At 38.6% G+C, this 20,984-nt stretch overlaps 2 protein-coding genes across 6 annotated transcripts in view; both read right to left on the bottom strand.

The window, feature by feature from the left end:
* Positions 1 to 12,152, bottom strand: part of osbpl6 (oxysterol binding protein-like 6) — a 50,929-nt gene extending 38,777 nt beyond the window's left edge. For all 5 annotated transcript variants that reach the window (XM_026912554.3, XM_026912556.3, XM_026912555.3 and 2 more), the window contains exon 1: positions 10,620 to 12,152. The gene's annotated coding sequence lies outside the window, so the exon portion shown is untranslated. The remainder of the gene's footprint in view (positions 1 to 10,619) is intronic.
* A 142-nt stretch (positions 12,153 to 12,294) lies between these two features.
* rbm45 (RNA binding motif protein 45) lies at positions 12,295 to 20,522 on the bottom strand. Its single transcript, XM_026913043.3, has 10 exons — positions 19,974 to 20,522; positions 19,636 to 19,758; positions 18,460 to 18,586; positions 18,228 to 18,347; positions 17,201 to 17,377; positions 16,495 to 16,624; positions 16,271 to 16,367; positions 15,728 to 15,891; positions 13,342 to 13,556; positions 12,295 to 12,628 (listed from the first exon to the last, which is right to left on the bottom strand). Exons 1-9 carry the CDS (start codon positions 20,241 to 20,243, stop codon positions 13,364 to 13,366), a joined length of 1,401 nt encoding a protein of 466 aa, XP_026768844.3. The 5' UTR covers positions 20,244 to 20,522; the 3' UTR covers positions 12,295 to 12,628; positions 13,342 to 13,363.
* Positions 20,523 to 20,984: the final 462 nt, after the last annotated feature.

The raw sequence follows: 20,984 nt of genomic DNA, 5'->3' as shown, positions 1-20,984 counted from the left end.
CTCTGTGTATATTTTTCTGTCGGTTTTTGTACTCGGATTTCAGTTCTGCCTGTATATTTGTTCCTTTATTATTCTCACAATGTTCCCTGATGACTTTCTGTGTGCGCTATTTGGGTGTGTGGGTGTTGTGGAGCTATCAGTACTGAGAATAACAACTAGCTCAGAGCTCATTAGCGATGTCCAGACAGGGGCACTCCTGTCCGTCACATCAATTTCACACAGTAATTAATATGTGATCAATCAAACCAGACAGACTTTTAATTGTTACAAATGCATTTTAGTTGATGTTCTGAAGGAAGCACCTGTTCCAGAGAGGACCCAATAAACCCACATATGCACCGCTTTATTTTCTCCATGTTCTTTCTGTGAATAAGATGCCACTGGTGCTCTTGTGTGTTCTCCTCTGACTTACTTATTGGGTGTTGGCTCAGTGCTGTGAGACATGGTGGGACGCCTTAAATAATATATGTGTACGTGTGTGTGTTTGTGATGAGCTGGCCTTAACATTTGTCTGTCCAAGCATGCTTAGTGTGCAGGTTTCCTCTGGGTAAACCCAGCACAGATGTATCCTGTTGTCAAAACACGTGTCAGCCTGAATCAGCAGGTTCTTATATGGCTGCAAAATCATCCTAATTGCGTATTTACAGAAACTGGGGTTTAATCTTGGGCCAATTAGTGAACACACAGGACCATAAACATACAAGGACCACAAAGGACCAAAATCGATGCTCTTATATTTGATGGATTCAGTGCTATAAATGCTCTGATCAGCACATGGATGACAAGCCTGAGTGAGAGATATGATATACTGCAAGCACTAGTGTTTTACCTGCTCTAAGATATATGACTTACAAAGGGTTTAATAAAAACAGTCTGGTAACCAGGAATGGAAGGATTTCTGAGTGGTACATGCTGTTCCACTGTAACCGATCCCAGGAGCATGGAATCAATACTACTATCCTCCTCCTCACACACACACACACACACACACGACATTTTAGCAGACATAGTACATCAGATGTGATAGATACTGAGGGGGGAAATGATCCTTTTTCTCATGTCTAAATTTAGCTTTCAGGACAGAGTAGGGTTAGGCCTACTTTACCCCACACACGCTATAAAAGAATGCACTGCCATACATCTCAGTATCATTACATATTTTAAAAAGCCTCCTCTTATTACTGTAAAGGGTTATTATGGTGTCATGGTTTTACAGTTAGTGATGATGTCACAGGCTAAGCTCTCTACTGAATTTTTAAAATGCAATTCCATCTATTATCTACCCGCTCAATTTTTTTTGGCTAAGCAGTGCTGCACACTGTCATGCTAGTTTGATTTTTTTTTATCTGAGTGTGCTACCTTTCCTTGCATTCTCTGTCTCTTTCAGCTTATAAAATAATGTAATAAAATGCTGGCAATTAGGGCTGTAATGATATGGCGTATCCCATCCTATCATTTGATACGAGGCCCTACAAGATTCAATAGGTCTGCTTATCAAACAATACATTCAACAGACTGCATTATAATGTAGGCTATTCATCATAAAATACTGCTTATATTAAATCAAGCCCACACTCCCTCCTCTGTAACTTCCACTTTATTTCAAAGCTGGAGAGGCTACAGGGGTTTAAAAACACATTTCCCTTAAGCAGACTGTTTTTCACAAGCCAATACACTAGCATACTAGCTGGCATTAATAACACACACGCAAACACACACAAACTGTCCTTGTACTGTACTGTGTCTATTGTCCTGTTTTAGGAAATCTGACTTGCACTGTTTGCTCATGTTTACACACGTGCACTTTAAGTAGTCCTGTGTAGGTCTGTGTAGTCTTTAGTTAGTTCTGTGTAGTCTCATGTAGTTCTGTGTTGGTTTATGTAGCACCATGGTTCTGGAGGAATATTATTGCATTTCACTGTGTACTGGAACAGCTGTATGGTTGAAATGACAATAAAAAAAGCCACTTGACACACACACACACACTCTGTCTCTCTCAGGCTGATTCAGTGTGGGTTAAAGAAATCACTGTGGTGACTGCGAAGTTCATCAGATCAGTATTAGAACGCAGGTTTCAAAAACATGTTTGAGCTACAGAGCGCTGTGTGACATTCACAGCACAACTAGCTAACAGCAGTATGTAAAATACAGTGCCCTGTGCTTTAGACACTTCCCTCTTGAGAGTGACACCAGCAGGGTTGTCAAGGTTGGGCTAGTTTTAAAACAAAAAACCACAAACACGTGTACACCACGATGAACTTGTCTCCAAAGCAAAGAAGTAAAATGTGTCTCCATTTTCCAGTGTCTGAATTTTTGGACTAGTTTCAGGTCTTTTTGTGCAGTTTTTTTAGGTGATCTTTTTGTACCATTACACACGTACTGGCAATGTAACCAGGTTTGACCATGTGTCATGTGACCATGTGTCCTTTACACACAGTGACATTCTAGCCTTCATGATAACAGCCCCAACAGCTGTGTGTAGAATAAATGGGGAAGCTGCATTATGATCTCAGCTAGGCCCTTTTTTGTCTTAAGACTTTACTCTTAAATAAGTGTCCACCTTAATCCTAGAGGAAAATGAGAAAACTATTTTTGGGATACATCAAAAATATCTGGAATTATAGCCTAAATATTGAAAGTCACCATCATCTTTATTTTGCTGCTTAATGATGAACATTGAGCAACTGGGGTTCCCTTTCACTGCAACTAATGGCCATATTTAAAACAGAAACAATAAACCTTTTCAATGACTCAGCAGAATCCATACTGCCTACATCAAAACCTCTGGAGTAACAGGAAAAGCCTCGCCCAGCCTGCTCAAAGCTCCTGTTCGCAGGAAGCCAGATCCCACCTCTTCACATCAAAGGTCACTGCTTACACCTACACTGCCCTAAGCTGTAAATGCACAAAACCACCAAAAAGCATCTTTCTGCACCAGTTCACATCTGGCAGGCGAACCTCATTTATCTTCTCGCTTAGCTGTGTGAAGTAGAACCAGGGACAGTTAATGAATCATAAATATAATATTTTGAAATAGGACTGCATGCTTGTCCTTTTAACACCTTATCCAATTTCATTAAAAGAAAAAAAAAGCAGAGAGACAGAAGTACTAACTGAGCCTTAAGACAGAATCAACAAACTTCAGTGCCTATAGATCTCATCAGGTGAAAGAATAGCCCATAACTCTAACCATTCAGGCTTTATTATTTGGACTTGTCAAAGTATCATTCAAACAATATCTAAATATTTGGACTGTTGCCCAAACTTGCATGCAAAATGACAAATGGTACAAAACATTAAAGGGAAAAACACATAGGAACCGGGGTGTACATTTAGCATGCTGCAGCTCTATTATTTATTGTGCAAAATAATAAAAAGAAAATTATTCACCCATTCATTCCTTGTAAGTAACTTCTTTATCCTGGTTAGGGTTGTGGTGAATCTGGAGCCTATCTTGGGAACACTGGGCACAAGGCAGGGATACACTCTGGATGGTAGACACTAAACCGAACTCAGGTTTTCGTATCCATTACAATGAAAAAAAACCCACAAAGCTTATGGTCTGTGCCGTTTTTTAAAAATATACCACTTTAGACACCACTTATGTCATAGGATGAGTACATACATAGCCTTCAGAGTTCTCCTTTCTTTATATGGAAACTGCCTTTTTCATATTCAGGGTTTTCTTACACAAATTTCAAATAACTATAAAGGAAGTTATTCTGCTTATTGCAGCTGCAGGCTTTAGCCACTTCAGCAGTGCAGCACGAACAAGACACAGGAGCCTGCTAGCCAATAAGACTTTGGCACATGCTTGTTTACAGATTTTTTTTTTTTTAAAAAATGTGAAAAACTGTTTAAAACATAAGTGCTTTGCAACTCATTTCCCTCCTAGTTGTTAAAAAAGTGCTTCAGACATTGTGCTGGCACTGGAAAAACAGCCATGTAATAAGATCTCCCTCTGAGGGATAAAGCTGGAGTCTATCAAAATGCACAGGACAAACAGCGGTTAATTACATTAAGACCCAGGGGGGTGTAAACTTTTGAACAAGATGACTGGTGTAAATTGTTATCATTTTGTTTAAAGATCTTATTTTTTTTCATTTAGTACTGCCCTTCAGAAGCTACATAAGCTATTTACATGTTTCCCAGAAGACAAAATAATAACAATTAAACTGATCATCCTGTTCAAATGTTTACACCCCCCGGCTCTTAATGTAGTGTGTTGCCTTCTTGAGCATCAATGAATGTTTGCATCTTTTATAATAGTTTTGCATTAGTCCCTCAGTTGTCCTCAGTGTGAAAAGATGGATCACCATCATATAGCAACTGTGGGAAAGGGGTCAAATATGCAGAAAATGCTGGAAAAGCAAACAATGTGCAGGACCTGGTGGATTTTTCTGAAGAACAGTGGGCAGTTTAACTGCTAGGTCAAACAAGGGACTCATGAACAACTATCACAAAACACAAAAACAGTCGCTGATCATCCAGATAACATGGTATTAAGAATCAAGTGTACGTAAACCTTTAAACTGTATCAGTTGTGTAAATTCAGTTATTATTTTGTCTTTTGGACTGTATGTAAACATATGTTATGTTAAATAGCTTATTTAGGGCAGTACTAAATAAAAAACAAAATGCAATTTTTATGATCCCTCCCTCTTTTTTTTTTAATTATTAACATTTTGCGGATTCTGCAAGGCGTATGTAAACTTATGACCCCAACTGTACATTCTGGCACAAGTGACTATGGCCATAATCATTTACATGAGCGTTTGCCTACAACTTTAAAAACTCAGAGCTATTCTCGCTGCTGGTTCAGTTGGTTTCATTTCTGATACTGCCATTTCAACTATAAACATAATTCACAAAGAGCACACGACAAGGTTCTAAGAACATGTACCGTAGGGACAGACTGTCGTATCTACACTTTTTTTTTTTGGCCATGTTGTGTTTCAAGCCTTTTCACATGTATCTCTCTTTAATCTTTTTAATTGGGTGTCAAGTGGCTTCAGTCGTCCTGTAAAGTAGGTTAATCAGAAAAATGTTTTGTGTAGTTTACTGAATCTGCAGTCGGAGCCATCTCTGACTAGTGGTATGCCATCTAGCTGCTAGATTGCAAAATTCCATGCTAATACCTCAAAATGAGGGGTGGGTATATCCAGCAATATGAAATTGGCAATATGGCCCTGTCCTTGTCCTTGGATAAAAACACATTCAGCTAAAACATTTTCAGCAGACATTGACACTCAGTGGAATTCTCTAAACTAAGACAATGGTTCATGCATTTTTCCACAAGCCATGAAGTGTTATGTTTTCTTTGAATTTAAGCTTTTATCCAAAGCAGTGTGTGTGGATGTGCAAGGTGATATACACTCACCAGCCACTTTATTAGGAACACCTGTACCCTTACTCATTCATACAACTATCCAAACAGCCTTCATGTGGCAGCAGCGCAATGTATAAAATCATGTAGATTCAGGACAAGAGCTTCAGTTAATGTTCACAACAAACACCAGAATGGGGTAAAAATGTGATCTCAGCAACTCACACAACAGTCTATAGAGTTTACACAGAATGGTGTGAAAAATAAAAAACACATCCGGTGGGTGGCAGTTCCGTGGGTGGAAATGCCTTGTTGATAAGAGAGGTCAGAACACACTTCTTCGGGGCTGACAGGAAGTCTACAGTAACTCTTTACAACCGTGGTGAGCAGAAAAGCATCACCTTGTGTTTTTCCAATCTTAAAGTGTCCACTGAGCATGTGCCTGCTCTTGCCTCAGATTCCTGTTCTTGGCTGGCAGGAGTGGAACGCAATGTGGTCTTCTGCTATTACATCTCATCTGCCTCAAGATTCGGCGTGCTGCTTTTCTTCTTGCCACAGATGTAGAGAGTGGTTATTTGAGTTACTGTTAAATTAATTAATGCTATATAATAATAATAATAATAATAATAATAATAATAATAATAATCGTTATTATTATTATTATCTAAAAAAAAACTACATTTAGTAAGTTATCATAAATGTTTTCCAAATATCATGAATGTTTTCTAAACATTAGTTAGATAACTAGCACTGTAGCAACTGCTGACATTACCTGACAAGGTGAAACATAAGCTACAAATTATCTATGTTGGTATTTATCTAATAATGAAAGACACTGCACAGATATTGTATTCATCAAACAAAAGGTTAAAGGTGGTAGAGTCCTATGAACTGAACAGTTAAGCAAAGCAGTCCTCCTTCTCTCAGAACACTTGACCCATAAATATATGGCAGAACAGGAAAATACTCAGCAAAATGAAACAATAAACATAAACCATACAGGTTCACTGCTACAGTACACTGATAATGGCTTATGACAAGTCCACAGTGGTTGTAATTCTGATGCATTTGAACTGTTCAAGTAAAGTTGCTCCAAATTTACATTTATATTTATGGCATTTGGCAGATGCCTATATTCAGAGTGACTTACAGAAGTGAAAGTTACATTGTACATTTATCTCTTTTATACAACTGAGCAGCTGAGAGTTAACGGCCTTGCCAAAATATAATTAAAAAATAAATACATTAATAAATAATAAATACACCGCAGTAATGCCACGATGTAATGAAAACGAAAACCTAAAACCTAAGAAAATGAGCATTTTATGTCATTCTAATGTGTCAGATATTACCTGCTGATCAATCAGATGATGGTACAATGATATGCCGTCCCTTCTTAAAGTAAGATACTTTAAGAATTTATTAAGAAGTCAGATACTTTAAGAATTTACTTTAAGAAGTAAGGTGCTTACACGTCATACTTCACCTTAGACTTTTTGAATAATGGACTAATGCTGTAGTACAACTGAGTGACCGCCTAACAAACCTCTATAATTTTAAGCTTAAATTGCAGGTGCGAGTGAGTGTGAGAATGTGTGTTCATGGTGGCCTGCAATGGAAATATTTGGCCTCATTTATAAAGATGGATACAAATGGATTTGTTTGTAAATCGTTCATAGGTGCATTTATACAAGAAATTTGGCCTTCATGAAAATTCCATAATTTCGAAATTCACGCTCCTGAATGTGTGTAAATTTACGCATAAGAAGACTAACTAATGTAAACCTTAATTGATTGACTTCAAATAATATAATTTGCATGCATTACTACACCTTTATATATGGGTTATACTGTCAAATTCAGGGACTAAAAATACCACTGAGAAAATTTTGTGTTTTATATTATTGGCATAATTAAAGGACATGAAAAATAAAGAAATCAAGGCAACACAAACCCATAAGTTAAGACAAATAGAAATTTGACAAAAGAAACGCCTTTGTACAAACGGAGGATGGGCTGGTTCGTCTGCACATAGCCATAAGCCGTAAACAAATACCTCAGCTGAAGAAAGATTTAGCGCAGGTCAGGATGAAAGCTGGCTTGTAAATCAGTTCCATTTGCAACGGCATCTTCTTTCATTGCTATGCAACACTTTGGATCCAGCACATCAGCAGAGACACTTAAAACTATTGAAAAATTGCTAGTTGATAGAAGTTTCTTGTGTGAAGTGCTTGGCTTTCATATCACATCTCTTTCTGTTCACCTCATTTAATTCACATCTAATTGTTAAATATTTTTATTGGCATAGAAGTGTGTTAAAATAACTTTATTTCACTTCAGAAGTGGGTTAAAATAACTCCGCTTCTGCCTTTTCTTTCACTGTTCAGTAGCCATTTCATACTCCCAGTTGTCTGTGCGCTTGACCTTTTATGGAGTTTTGTGGGTGTCACTAAATGCAAATGAGCTGTGTCAGGAACGAGCTTTGCACTTTATGGGTGATCATCATAAGCACACAAGTACAAAGAATACCAGCATTTCTGAAACTTTTGTAAATCTGCCATAAATTCTTAGGTCGGTTTGGCTTACACAAACATTTACACACAACTTTGCTGAATGATTGATAAATGAGGCCCACTGTCTGTGTGTACATATATAAATACAATATATATATATATATATATATGAATTAAGATAAGGACTGTGGCAAGGGTTTCACTTCAGAAAGCCATACAGTACTGAACCACAGCAACACTAATTGGACAAAAACCAAAATACTACGTTATTAGAGGTGTATCAAGTGACATTTTAGAGACACTGAGCAGGCAAAATTTGGGATGGGTGCATACTGTACTCTGTAGCGACTTACTTTTCAGGAAAAAAATATTCCAAAAAAGCAGCCCCGATTTATTAGATAGAAACACTTCGCAAACAGTAATGAAACATGGTACATGGTACATTAATCTCAAGAACACAGTTCTGCTTTTTTGGTATGATCATGTGACCAGCAGGAGTCAGTACATTAACGATTATTCTTATACACTTCAGTATCAGTCAGGTAACCCATGTCTCTAGGTTTTAGTGGCAACATATTTATAAATAACGACTTTGAATATTGGTCTTTGTAAAGCGAAAGCCATACAGTAGTATCAGATCTTGTGGAGTGTGATGCAAATGGTGAACAATAATTAGCAGTTTGTATTACAAGAATATCAGCTTGCTAATGGTGAGTGGAGTCGTGAATAGCAACATTGCAGCCTTGTATTCAGTAGTGACATTTTGTGCATATGTGAAAGTTTGCTGCTTACTATGGAAATTCCTGATTTAAAGCACATGGTAATGTCCCTCTCACAGTGCTGGAAGAACATGCCACGATTGGCTCAATTAAAAAAAAAAAAAAGGCAGTGACTAAGAGCAATAAGCAGCTTATACACCCAGCCAAATGAGTCAGGGATTTCTCTATGACACTGAACTACCACAGCCTGCTGCCTTCCAAAAGATTTTGGCAACAGAAGCATTGTTCAATAATCCATACATAATGAAAGGTGCTATTTAGACATAAACAAACCAATCCCACTGGACACACAGAGTTCCAGGAAATACTCTAGGTTTGCTAAAAAAAGAACCAAATTCATGTACACTTGTACAATACACAGAAGTAGTATGCATGGAGAATTTACACAAACCTTTTTGTTGTGTAAACCATTATAGGTGCTGCTGACTCAGTCCACCTGCAATGTGATTGGTCAGGCAAAGTGTGTCCATGGTGACAGCAAGAGTGTCCTAACTACTGCATAATTAAAGGAGACTCTGACAGTCACACTCAGTGGTATGGTTGAGTTTACAAAGAAGTGAGTGCAACTCTAGAACAAGGTATCATCCCTGCCACTGGTGTCATGTGGAGGGCACTACACTTTTTAATAAGAAATAATTTTCATGGACATAATGAGCTTAGCTTGTAACACACCCGGTAAGTATTTAATACAGGTTTAACATAGTACCCAGTGCAAAGAAGGAATCTGCAAGGTGTCTGTAAAGTCAGGAACCAGTGAGAGCATAACTACATATACTTAATTTTGTGTTTATTATTTACAACATATGCTCTATATGTTTATCCTTACGCTCTACACATTTTCTTAGCCAATGTATTATATTTATTGCAGATTTTGCTCAACGTATTCGGAGCGACATATTTACTCAACATATTCCCACATTGGTTCCTGACTTTTTGAACACACTGTAGTTTGTTATTTAACACAATTTAAATGAGACGATTCGTGAATTAGGTCAGACTCAGTCACGTCAATAAGTGTGAGGAACTGTCACTGTAACAAAAATAAGACATATTTTGGTGACAGCATATATGGTTAGATTAGACACCATTGCTTCAGTCAATCTGAAGACAAGAAATTTAAAAAAAAAAAAAAAAGTATTTTTTTTGTCTGATTGCTCAGACAAATAAAACAGTGGCATTTTTTTTTTTTGCTTGTCCTATGACATGACAACAAGCTGATGTATTGCAGAACACATAAGAGAGGAGGATGTTTCCTTTTTTTCCCACCTTTCCTGCCAACTTTCTAAAGATCTTACAGCAAGGCTGAAAAAACCTGCACTTATCAATCCAGCGTATCTGAAGTGCCGTGTTAAAGGAAGCCGGGAGTCTATATTAGGTCCACGCTGCAATGTCACTGCTTGACCTTGGTGCCTAAAAAGATAAGATGTCCACTTCTCCAGCGCTTAAGATCAAGATGTGTAGACGTGTACAATTAATTGATGTTATCATGACAGGTAGCATGTGTCTGTTAACCCTCTGGGCACCTGGATCAGAATGATTAAAGGTAAAATTTAAACATGTCACTGCACTGGGGTATTCACGTGGTACTAAAGCGCAGTTCCTCAGGGATTAGATGAAGAACAGATGGGCAGGTATCAGGATGCAGGTCACCCATTAATGTCCTCATCATACAGTATGTTACCCGGTGCAGGGCAAAAGCAGCACAAAACACACTGCACATTCCTGATCAGTGATGTAGATCCATACTACTAATTTATTAACTGTTTATAAGGACCATAGTGTCTTTTTCAGTATATAGCAAAACGTCCCTAATGTCATTAACAAATGTCTTTAATTCTAATGATTTTATCAATATCCACAGTACACTGGCTGTAGAGCAATGGCAAAGACTGGAACTGGTTTACAAAAGAAAACCGACGTAGGCAAGAAGAAGAAGAAGAAGAAGAAGAAGAAGAAGAGAGGTGAATCAAGTAAAACGTGTGATAAGAGGTGCCTACTAACCGTTAGCTGAATGGACCATCTTGTTGGCGCATAAACCCGATGCGGCCAGTTCCGGATGCTGTAATCACAGGCACTCAATAGACAGATAGATATCACTGTTTCCTTGATTATCTCCTCTGAGGTGCATTGTTATTTTTGCTATAAGCAAAAAGGTTTTTAGCCATAAATAGCCTAGCTAAAGTCAGCAATGTGCTGTGTACGGTTGAATTTGAACGCACTAGAGACAGATGCTCCTGCACGCTCCTCCCTGCAGTAAAGAAGATGACTTCAGAGGCCGAGGCTAAACTAAGAGCTGGACTGGACCGCTTTGTTTTCTTCCCATCCGTATTCTGACAAATCCCGCCTCCTGCGCTAGGATTGGTTTAATTTCAATTTTGAGCTACAGCTATGAACACTCATTCATTACTAGCCAATCGTAGCGCAGCTAGCATCGCAATGACCAATCGTAGCGCAGGTAGGCGGGATTTGGAGGAAGTCGGGCAGGAATGCACAGCTGGTTCTGCGCAAAAGCCGGAGCGGCTCGTGATTGCGCATAACGCCTGAGCAAAACAACACGCTTATCTCAGCGCTCAACTGCAAGCTGCTGAGGAAAAGGCGGTCTGAATGGCATGCATCGTAACCTAACTTGGTAGTTTATAATTTAATAAACAGCCTAATGAATCACAGGAACAAAAATACATCCCTGGATAAAATTCAAGGCTTACTCTGGAAAACAATTCAAACTCTGCGGGATCTGCTTTCTTTCCGTTTTAACCTTTTAGGCTGTATATTTATTCCTGACTTCAGCAAATCAGCACTCAGGTCCATTTTCAGGTACACACTTCCATCAGTCTTGTTCTGGATTATATTACAGACAAGCACCAGCCCGTATTCACATTTACTATGCTAATCATGACGTGATTAACCTCAGACACTTGTGTTTAAAAAAAAAAAAAAAAATACAAAAATCAGCATAATGATGATCGTTAAAAGATCGGATTTCATTAGATGAATGAAAACTCATCATGGCTAATTTAGGAGGTGTCGGTTGGCATATTCAGGGCTGTACCTCATTACAGCTGCACAAACATCGCATCTATCAAACGTCACACGACAGCTTTAATTATGCTCAGTGTAAAATATCTGCCACCTGGTGGAGTGCAACAGGTCCTACTGTTGATTCACGAGAAAGCAGTCCACTACTCTAGCTGCTATCCCACTGATCACATGAGCTTTCAACCCAACTAGTGCTGTAGTAACACTATTTAACATATTATTAGTGCACAGATTGAAAACACAAATTTCATCATGACAGTCATATCTGTTCTAGACCGAGTTTAGATTATCTGCCAAATAAATATGCCCATTGCCAAATTTAAGAGATTGTTGAATTTTTTTTTGAAGAATCTGTAATAATTCTCCTAAAACAATTTTTACCTTGCAATTTTCTTGTTAGTTTAGAAAATAATCACTAAACAATGACAAATTAGTAACACATGGATATGCATCACTTTACTCCTTCAATATAACACCCAAGAAGCAAACAGATTTATCTGTTCTTGTCTACTCTGTGCGACCAATATGCACAACACTCCAGTATCTTTGCAGTGTTGTGGATTAACTTTGGTCACACTTATACAATTATTAATGCTTAAGGTAACAAAGTTAGGAAAAAAAAAAAAAATCACAGAGCAACTCGGATGGATTTTTTATTAGTAGTAAGATCATTTACATGAAACACAAACCCACATACAGCAATAAATTGTCTAGTGTCTGTGTGTGTTCTGTCAACTTAAGCTTTGTCTTCATAGTCTTTAGACATTTACACCGTTTAAAGGTGTATTTCACAATGACATATACGAAAAAGAATACAGTATTAAAGGACGCAGACGTAGCATTCATCCTCATAGCAAAACATCACAAACAGCATCACAAAATATGTACAGTAGTCACTGTCTGTAGCTATGAGGTCGTGTCATCGTAAAAATCCGTCCAGTCATGTCGAGGTCATGCGTCATGTCACTTAAACTCTGTAGAAACAAAGACAGCAAACCAGTTATACAAGAACACCCTGCAGTGAGACCTGTTTCCTGTGTGTAGGAAGGAATATAGACATGCACTTGTGTCTGTCAGGCTTTATTCATCAAGTAGAATCTTGCCTTAAGGGCTTGCAAAGTTTAGTGAATGTCACTTTGACAGTAGTCCTTGTTTTTTGTAAATTTTCTGTCTGTGAAATCTGAAGAAACAGACTCCAGAGCAAATAAGCACAGAATCTGTCATTTAATCTAATTTCATCTTCCATGCAGTAACTGGTAATACGCGAGATAAAAATCATTAGCACAAAATTGAGGTAGACTGCTTATCTGACCTGCAAAAGATAAATAGGTTTTCTTTATGCCTGGTCTTGAGCGGAATGAAGGCATCAGTGAGAGAGAATGTTACTTGATTACAAGCACACACAAATTTAAAGACGATGTACAAAAGTCAAAATTAAAAATCAGAGTCAAAAAAGTCCAAGACAAGCCATGATACATAAGCTAAAATTGTCTATGCACATTTTTCTCATAAATGGCTGTAATGGAAAAATGACAACATTAGAGCATTGATTTGAGTGTTTCTGTTTTAGTGTAACTATGTCTCATTAGTGTAACTCAATATTGCTATACACCTGAATGATGAGGCTCCTCAGTTAGCCAAATGATGGGATGGGACTAAACGTGATGCCTTACCAGGAGTTACCTACCTTAGCCAATTTGGAAGCTGCATCAGTAAGTTCTCTGCCTCTTGTGAGACTCCTCTTTAGGTGGATCAGCAAGCATAACCTTCATTTTCACACCGTTTACCACTTTGCCATGAAGTGTTGCCATGGCGTCATTCGCATGCTTTCGGTCTGCATACTTAATGTAGCCAACGTTCCGGCCTGGCACCAGGTACACCTCCACTAAAGAGCCAAAACGACTGCAGCAAGAAAATATAAACCTGCATGTTCATTCACAGTTACTGGAAGGCAAAAAGATTCAGTCTACTAAACAACTGTGCTACTCTAATAAGACTTATCTGTAATTAAACTCATCTTTTGCAAAATCAAGGTTAGCTTATGTGTGTACCTAAGCAGCACAATGGTAAAAATATTCTGTCCATAAATCAGCAGCAGACCATGTATATCTCAGGGCAATGGCATCATGCAACAGGAAAACAGACACCTACATACACCAGTCAGCATCAACAATGCTTTAGAAGGCAATCTTGATCTAATTAATGAAGCGTGAGGAGACTTGAGGTACCCACAATATATGCAGATATTCGCTGCTGATTGTGAAAGAACAATACACTCATTGTGTATTATGCCTTAAATTCAGACCCATGTCCATAAGTACATGTATTTTAGAAAAAATAATTTTTGGCCTCTTTTTCACACAAAATGACATTTTGGGTCACAGAAGACAAAGCATTTTGAAAGCACCCTCCAAGGCGGAGAAATTTTAAAATGTATGAACCTCACGGCATCACCCTGTGCATGTCCATTGCAGTTTTGCATGTTCTGAACATGCTAGGACTTATGGCTGCTGACCAGGTTGTTACTTTGTGGTCTGCAATTTCTTATTTGATAATGTGTTTGCAATTTAATTTACACCCTTGTGCAGAGTCTTCAGGACATGATACACATGCTGCTCCTAAATCTACTGTTCTGGCAAAACCTTTCATATTTAAGTGAAACCTTAAGCATTAGTTCCACCTCACTGTCTGTCCACACATATGAATCCTTGGGCTTGTCATTTTTTGTTTCAGAATTCTTGGCCATGTTCTTGTTTTTCTGCATTTCGCTCCTCATTGCTCAATACGCTTGAACTTAACCATTATTTAAGGCATTAGACATAACAGTTAATAACATACTATCACTGGGCTGGCCTGCTCATGTGAGCACTTTCAAATCCATTGATGGATTGAGATACACTATATTACCAAAAGTATTCGGTCACCTGCCTTGACTCACATATGAACTTAAGTGCCATCCCATTCCTAACCCATAGGGTTCAATATGATGTCGGTCCACCTTTTGCAGCTATTACAGCTTCAACTCTTCTGGGAAGGCTGTCCACAAGGTTGAGGAGTGTGTTTATAGGAATTTTTGACCATTCTTCCAAAAGCGCATTGGTGAGGTCACACACTGATGTTGGTCGAGAAGGCCTGGCTCTCAGTCTCCGCTCTAATTCATCCCAAAGGTGTTCTATTGGGTTCAGGTCAGGACTCTGTGCAGGCCAGTCAAGTTCATCCACACCAGACTCTGTCATCCATGTCTTTATGGACCTTGCTTTGTGCACTGGTGCACAGTCATGTTGGAAGAGGAAGGGGCCCGCTCCAAACTGTTCCCACAAGGTTGGGAGCATGGAATTGTCCAAAATGTTTTGGTATCCTGAAGCATTCAAAGTTCCTTTCACTGGAACTAAGGGGCCAAGCCCAACTCCTGAAAAACAACCCCACACCATAATTCCTCCTCCACCAAATTTCACACTCGGCACAATGCAGTCCGAAATGTACCGTTCTCCTGGCAACCTCCAAACCCAGACTCGTCCATCAGATTGCCAGATGGAAAAGCGTGATTCATCACTCCAGAGAACGCGTCTCCACTGCTCTAGAGTCCAGTGGCGGCGTGCTTTACACCACTGCATCCGACGCTGAGTTGCTGTTGTTCCCAAACTCTTCCATTTTGTTATGATAAAGCTGACAGTTGACTGTGGAATATTTAGGAGCGAGGAAATTTCACGACTGGATTTGTTGCACAGGTGGCATCCTATGACAGTTCCACGCTGGAATTCACTGAGCTCCTGAGAGAGGCCCATTCTTTCACAAATGTTTGTAAAAACAGTCTGCATGCCTAAGTGCTTGATTTTGTACACCTGTGGCCAGGCCAAGTGATTAGGACACCTGATTCTGATCATTTGGATGGGTGACCGAATACTTTTGGTAATATGGTGTATTTTCAAAAATGCTGTTTGTGTGGACAGGGATTTTTTTTTTTAAACTGAGGAGTAAAAACTATGTTTTCAATAATATCGGTGTATGTGTGGATGGGGCCTGACCATTCGTGGGTTTCCATAATCGTCTAAATAAATAGCTTTCACACTCACCAGAACACATCTTCCAGTATGTCCACTGGCAACGGTGAGGGGTTGAAGATGACAAAAAGCCTCTCTTTGACCACACTGTCAGGAGAAGCCAGCTTCTTGTGAGAGGGGAGGGCAACATCTGTCTGAACACGAGGTTTCTGGGGCATTGATGGTGTTGCATAACCCTGCACACAAATGTCATTCAGCTAGTTAGAGGAGGTCATCATAGAATGCAGCTATTAAAAATAAACCAGTTATTTAGCCCTAATTTGGAACTGCCAGTATTGTGCCACAGTAGTCCCAGAACCACAGTATGTTCACTAACAGAACACTTAAAACAGGCCTATTTTTACAGCTTATTTGGAAAGTACTATTAGTTGAAAACCAATATGTCAACTCTCAAGATATGCAGCAAGTTGCTGCAGTTCCTAATTTGGTTTTGAAATTACTTACTTACTTAATCAAATTAGGTTTGACTACAGAGATATTGCAGTTATACCCTTATTATGGTTGGTCCATCATGCTTAACTTTTCTCAGTGTGGTATTTAAAGAGTGCTGCTTACTGCAGTGGTCTTCATTAGTTGAGCTCCAGAGGGGCCGTTCCACACCATAGACATCATCTGGGCTGCAACCAACTGCATGGCCATCTTCCCTACTGGGCTGTCAAGAGAAGAAAACCCACAATATTAAAGTGTTTAATCCTGTGCAGTTTCATCTTATATGAGAGGTACTTGAGAGGTATACTAAAGATTAAGATGAATAATAACAGCTCAGAGCTGGCCTCTACCTGGTCCTGTCCTCTCCATCATCAATGAAAGTCACAGAAAGTCTGTTTCCAGGTGGATACTCAAAGCCATTCAGTTTTTCTTTAGCATATACAGCTGAACCCAGATTGCTGTACCGAATCATAGCCTGACCTGTGGACAATAAAGATTATTAGGACTCCCTAAAACAATGTTTCAAAATAATGTAGAGTCAGTTCCAGAATTACTGTCAGTTCCAGTTCACTAGACACTACCGTGACTTAGGAACCAGGTTCTGGAGTCAGATGGCGAAAAAAACAAAACGCTTTTTTGCAAAAACACTCAAACACTCAACAAAAATAATTCTGTACTGAGGAGACTTTACTCTGTAGTCTCAAACCTCAATATTTCCACAAGGTACTATATGGAGGGGTGCCAATAATTGTGACACATGAATTTGTTAAAAAAAAAATATATATACACTTTTGATAAGGTTTTTTTTTTTTTTTTTTTTTTTTTTTTAAATAGTCTTAAAATAAGTCTTAAATAAACAACTACGTTATGAGAAAGGATCAACTACATCCTAAAGCAGCATTTTATATTTCATATTGATGGCAATTGCATGTACAGATTCACAAAAACACAAACATTTTAAATGAGAATACAATATGAACTGCACAGAGATACAGAATTTTCTGCCTGGCACTGGTTAATTCATGAAAGTGTTATAGTCAGGGTGGTCTATACTACCTTTACTGAAACCATATTGGTCTCTCTGCATTTCACAGTATTCCATTCCCGGGATCAGATCAAACAGGCTATAAATCTGCTCCTGTGCAACAGGAGCACGTGATGACACCATCAGGCACCTAGTTATCAGGTCAGAGTTCCATCCATCTCCAGCAGCGTAACTACTAGACTCCGCACCTGCAGGACAACATACACATTTTAGTACTACCTTCATACAAAACTTTGCTGCAAGGTTTACAGTGAAATGTCCCAGTGCTGTTACACTAAGTATCAGCACTCTTAGAACATCCCTTGTCCAATCAAATTAGTGGACCAGAGGTAACTGTTGTGTAACACAGTTTATACCACAGCACTGTTGAATTCTCAATACTGACTAGTCAGTAGTTTCTATAATACCACAGCTCTGACAGTACTGCCAGCAGCAAGGCAAATCACAGGTTTATATTAATGCACTCATTCTAACTCATTATCGATTCTATGATTTAAGACTAACAGTTTTTTAAAAGAAATGTGTTAACGGTTTCTGTAGTGAAGCATTCTGTAAACAGAATGCTTATTTACCATTTATGAAAGAAGACTCTATGCAACAGTTAAAGGTAAAGCTGTAAAGGAATGTTTCACAGATGTTGCACCCCAGGAAAACTACTATAAACAACTGCTGTGGTATAAGAGGAATAAAACTTGTTTTAAGGAAAATAATCAAATTTAGGGTGGCAACACCACACCAATGTGCCACTGATAATTTTTCTATATTTTCTATTAAAAAAATAAAAAACCAACATATTTAAAAAAAAAAAAAAAAGGATATAAATCCTATGCTTAATAAATCCTATCCTAAAGGCATGCAATGCCATGATTGTTTGAACGCATATGAAAGAACACGACATGTCTATGTTTAAAGCCTTTTCCGGGAGAGACAGAAAATATGTTCACAACAAGTAGAAATACAACCAAAATGCACAAAAGTTAGACCCATTAGTGTTACCTATCTATTAAACTTTACAATACTCTAGGGTTTAACACATACCAAATGGGTAGGCACTTAAGCCTGACTCATTTCCTGCATGATCAGATCTTTGGTTGCTGAAATATTCATTGTCGGCTGATGCGTTTTTCGTCCTTGGTTCAGCAAGGATGGCTCTGAATGCTAGACAGTCAGAAACAGATGGTATAATACATGAAAATGCTTTATACATGCTCAAATTTCTCACCATAGTTTGCACTAATATACAAAGGAGAAACACAATCATGCCACTTACTTTTGTCACAGTTCTCTATAGCCTTGGCAGCTTGAGAGGGTTTATGATACCTGACGTAGCCCAAACCCTTACTCTCCCCTGTAGATTTATTTTTTATGACAATGGCATACTCTATATCTCCATAGGGCTGTCATTAGTGAAAGAATGAGAGGACAAGGGGAAGAATGAAAGAGAGCAAAGAAAGTTTGGTCAAGGTCCAGTAAAATTACTACTTAACCATTACTTATCACAATTTATGCAGTACAGTCTAGCTTTACACTTTCATACACTTTCAGCAAGTGAGAAATCTCTGCCTTTCTTTACCAGAGATACATTAGGACTGAGAGAAAAAAATATTATAGTCAATTTATAGTAATTTATAGAAGTACCGCAACACTGACCGGGATAAAGTAGTAATGAATAAATCTTTCTAAAGAAATATGCTGTCCTTCAAAGAATGGTTAGTACACTATATGCAAGTATCTATAAATCCTGTGCTATCAACTAAAATCCAATCAGACAAATTGGTTATTTATCTGTTCAAAGCACCTGCTGCATCTCGTGAAATGACTGACCAATTACAAAACATAAGATAATCGCATGATCCTCAACTGCTTACAGGGTTTTTGTGTTTAAATAATATGCATGACAAAGACTACAAAAATAAGTATAACTATGTACCGCATTCTGCAAAGAATTTCTGTATGACTTGGCAATGCACATGGTGGTCTTTCATCTCTACTAATAATGGTGACTTCTCATCTTCTGACTTTATAACATTAAAACAGTGTAGACTTGTCTTGAACCACTGCTTGCCTTTTTAAGGACCTGTACTATAAAACTTTTGTTCTTGTACCATCAAAAATGGCTCTTTTTTTTTTGGACACCAGTGCATTTCGAATTGTATGCATTTTTCACCATCTGTTAAACCAATAAAATCAATCTGTTTTAGAGTGCAAAGGTAAGCTGCCAATCCGAGCTGGAAACATAATCCATCTATCCATTCTCTGTACCGCTTATCCTACACACGGTTGCTGGGAACCTAGAGCTTATCCCAGGGAACTCAGGGCAAAAGCAGGGGACACCGTGGACAGAGTGCCCAATTGCACACACACTCACACACTACAGACAATCTGAAGATGACAATCAGCCTACAACGCATGTCTTTGCACTAGGAGAAGCATGTTAGTGTTATACCTTGAAAGTCTCTTTCAGGTCATCTTCAGTAAAAGTTTTGGGAATCATGACAAAGATCCGGGTCAGTTCCTCATCCTCCACGTCTCTGTGGCTCCCAGAAGATCTGGACTGGGCGATGAACACCTGTCCAAGGAGAGAGACCAGAAAGACTGATGAGAACAACAAATGTGTGTGGGGCCAAGGCTACATCCACAAACCAGTCATATTTCAAATGCACAATCAATTCAAATAAAGAAATACATTTCCAGTCACAATCTGGGTGATGCGCTTCACTGGTCTGCAAAGTCGTCTGTGGAAATAAAAAATGCACACAGTAAATCACTGTAATGAACAAACACCTTAATGGGCTTGGTTCCTTCAGCCAGGCACTTGCCGTGCATTTCCTCCATGGCGGTACATGCCTGCGAGGACTTAGCAAATTTCACAAAAGAGACTCCTTTCGACTCTTTCGTCTGTTTGTCTTTTACCACCCAAATGTCTTGGACTTCACCGAAAGGCGAAAAACGCTCCCGAATAATGTCCTCGGTGATGGATTTGCTGGTGACCAGAAACAGCCGACTGTTCGGGGGATCATCGAGATAAGACGACGGCCTGTTGTAGTCCTCCATTTTCACTGCACTGTTTAGCCGCGAACCCTGTTAGCTAACACGCTAGCTAACAGGCTAACTAACACGCTAGCTAACACGCCTGCAAAGTGCCTGGCAAGTTTATTCGTTTCTTTAACACGGCAAAATATAAATAAAACACTTAAAACGGAAAGCTTTACCGAAATATTCGACGTCTAACTCACTTAGTAACTGCAAAACAAGAAAAAGCCCAGTGTATCGTCTACAGTGCAAACACTGTTGTTGTCGTCACACTTCAAAATAAAGGTCTTTCTGCTTAACGCTGCAATGTTTGGTCTGAATTCAAACAGTCTTACTTTATAAATAAAGAAATATCAAATAAAAATCAAATAAAAACTTTATTACGGATAAATGAAACTTTCCTTACAAGCATTTGTCTTCATAAAAACGTGAAATTGTAATTACTAGTAATAACATCACTGACGCATTTCTCAGGACATAGGCAGGAAGTGTATACACAGCATAGGCTCGGTGCGTCCTGTAAATGTTCTGAAGTGTAAATATCAACTGGATGAATCAGGACTGAACATGCGGTTACCATGGATATACTATTAGGAATTTTTTTGAAGGACTCAAAAAATACACTTATCAGGCACAACAAGTAGTCCACTACTTACAGTATTCTGAGTGCTAAAAGAGAACTGAACTCACTGCTCACTTTATTAGGAACACCTGTATACCTGTTCATTTATGCAGTTATTGAATCAGCCAGTCATGAGGCAG

The sequence above is a fragment of the Pangasianodon hypophthalmus genome, chromosome 5, assembly GCF_027358585.1.
Source record: "Pangasianodon hypophthalmus isolate fPanHyp1 chromosome 5, fPanHyp1.pri, whole genome shotgun sequence".
Taxonomy (NCBI): Eukaryota; Metazoa; Chordata; class Actinopteri; order Siluriformes; family Pangasiidae; genus Pangasianodon; species Pangasianodon hypophthalmus.
Note: the sequence above shows the minus strand (reverse complement) of the source record. Positions and strands in the feature narration are given on the sequence as shown.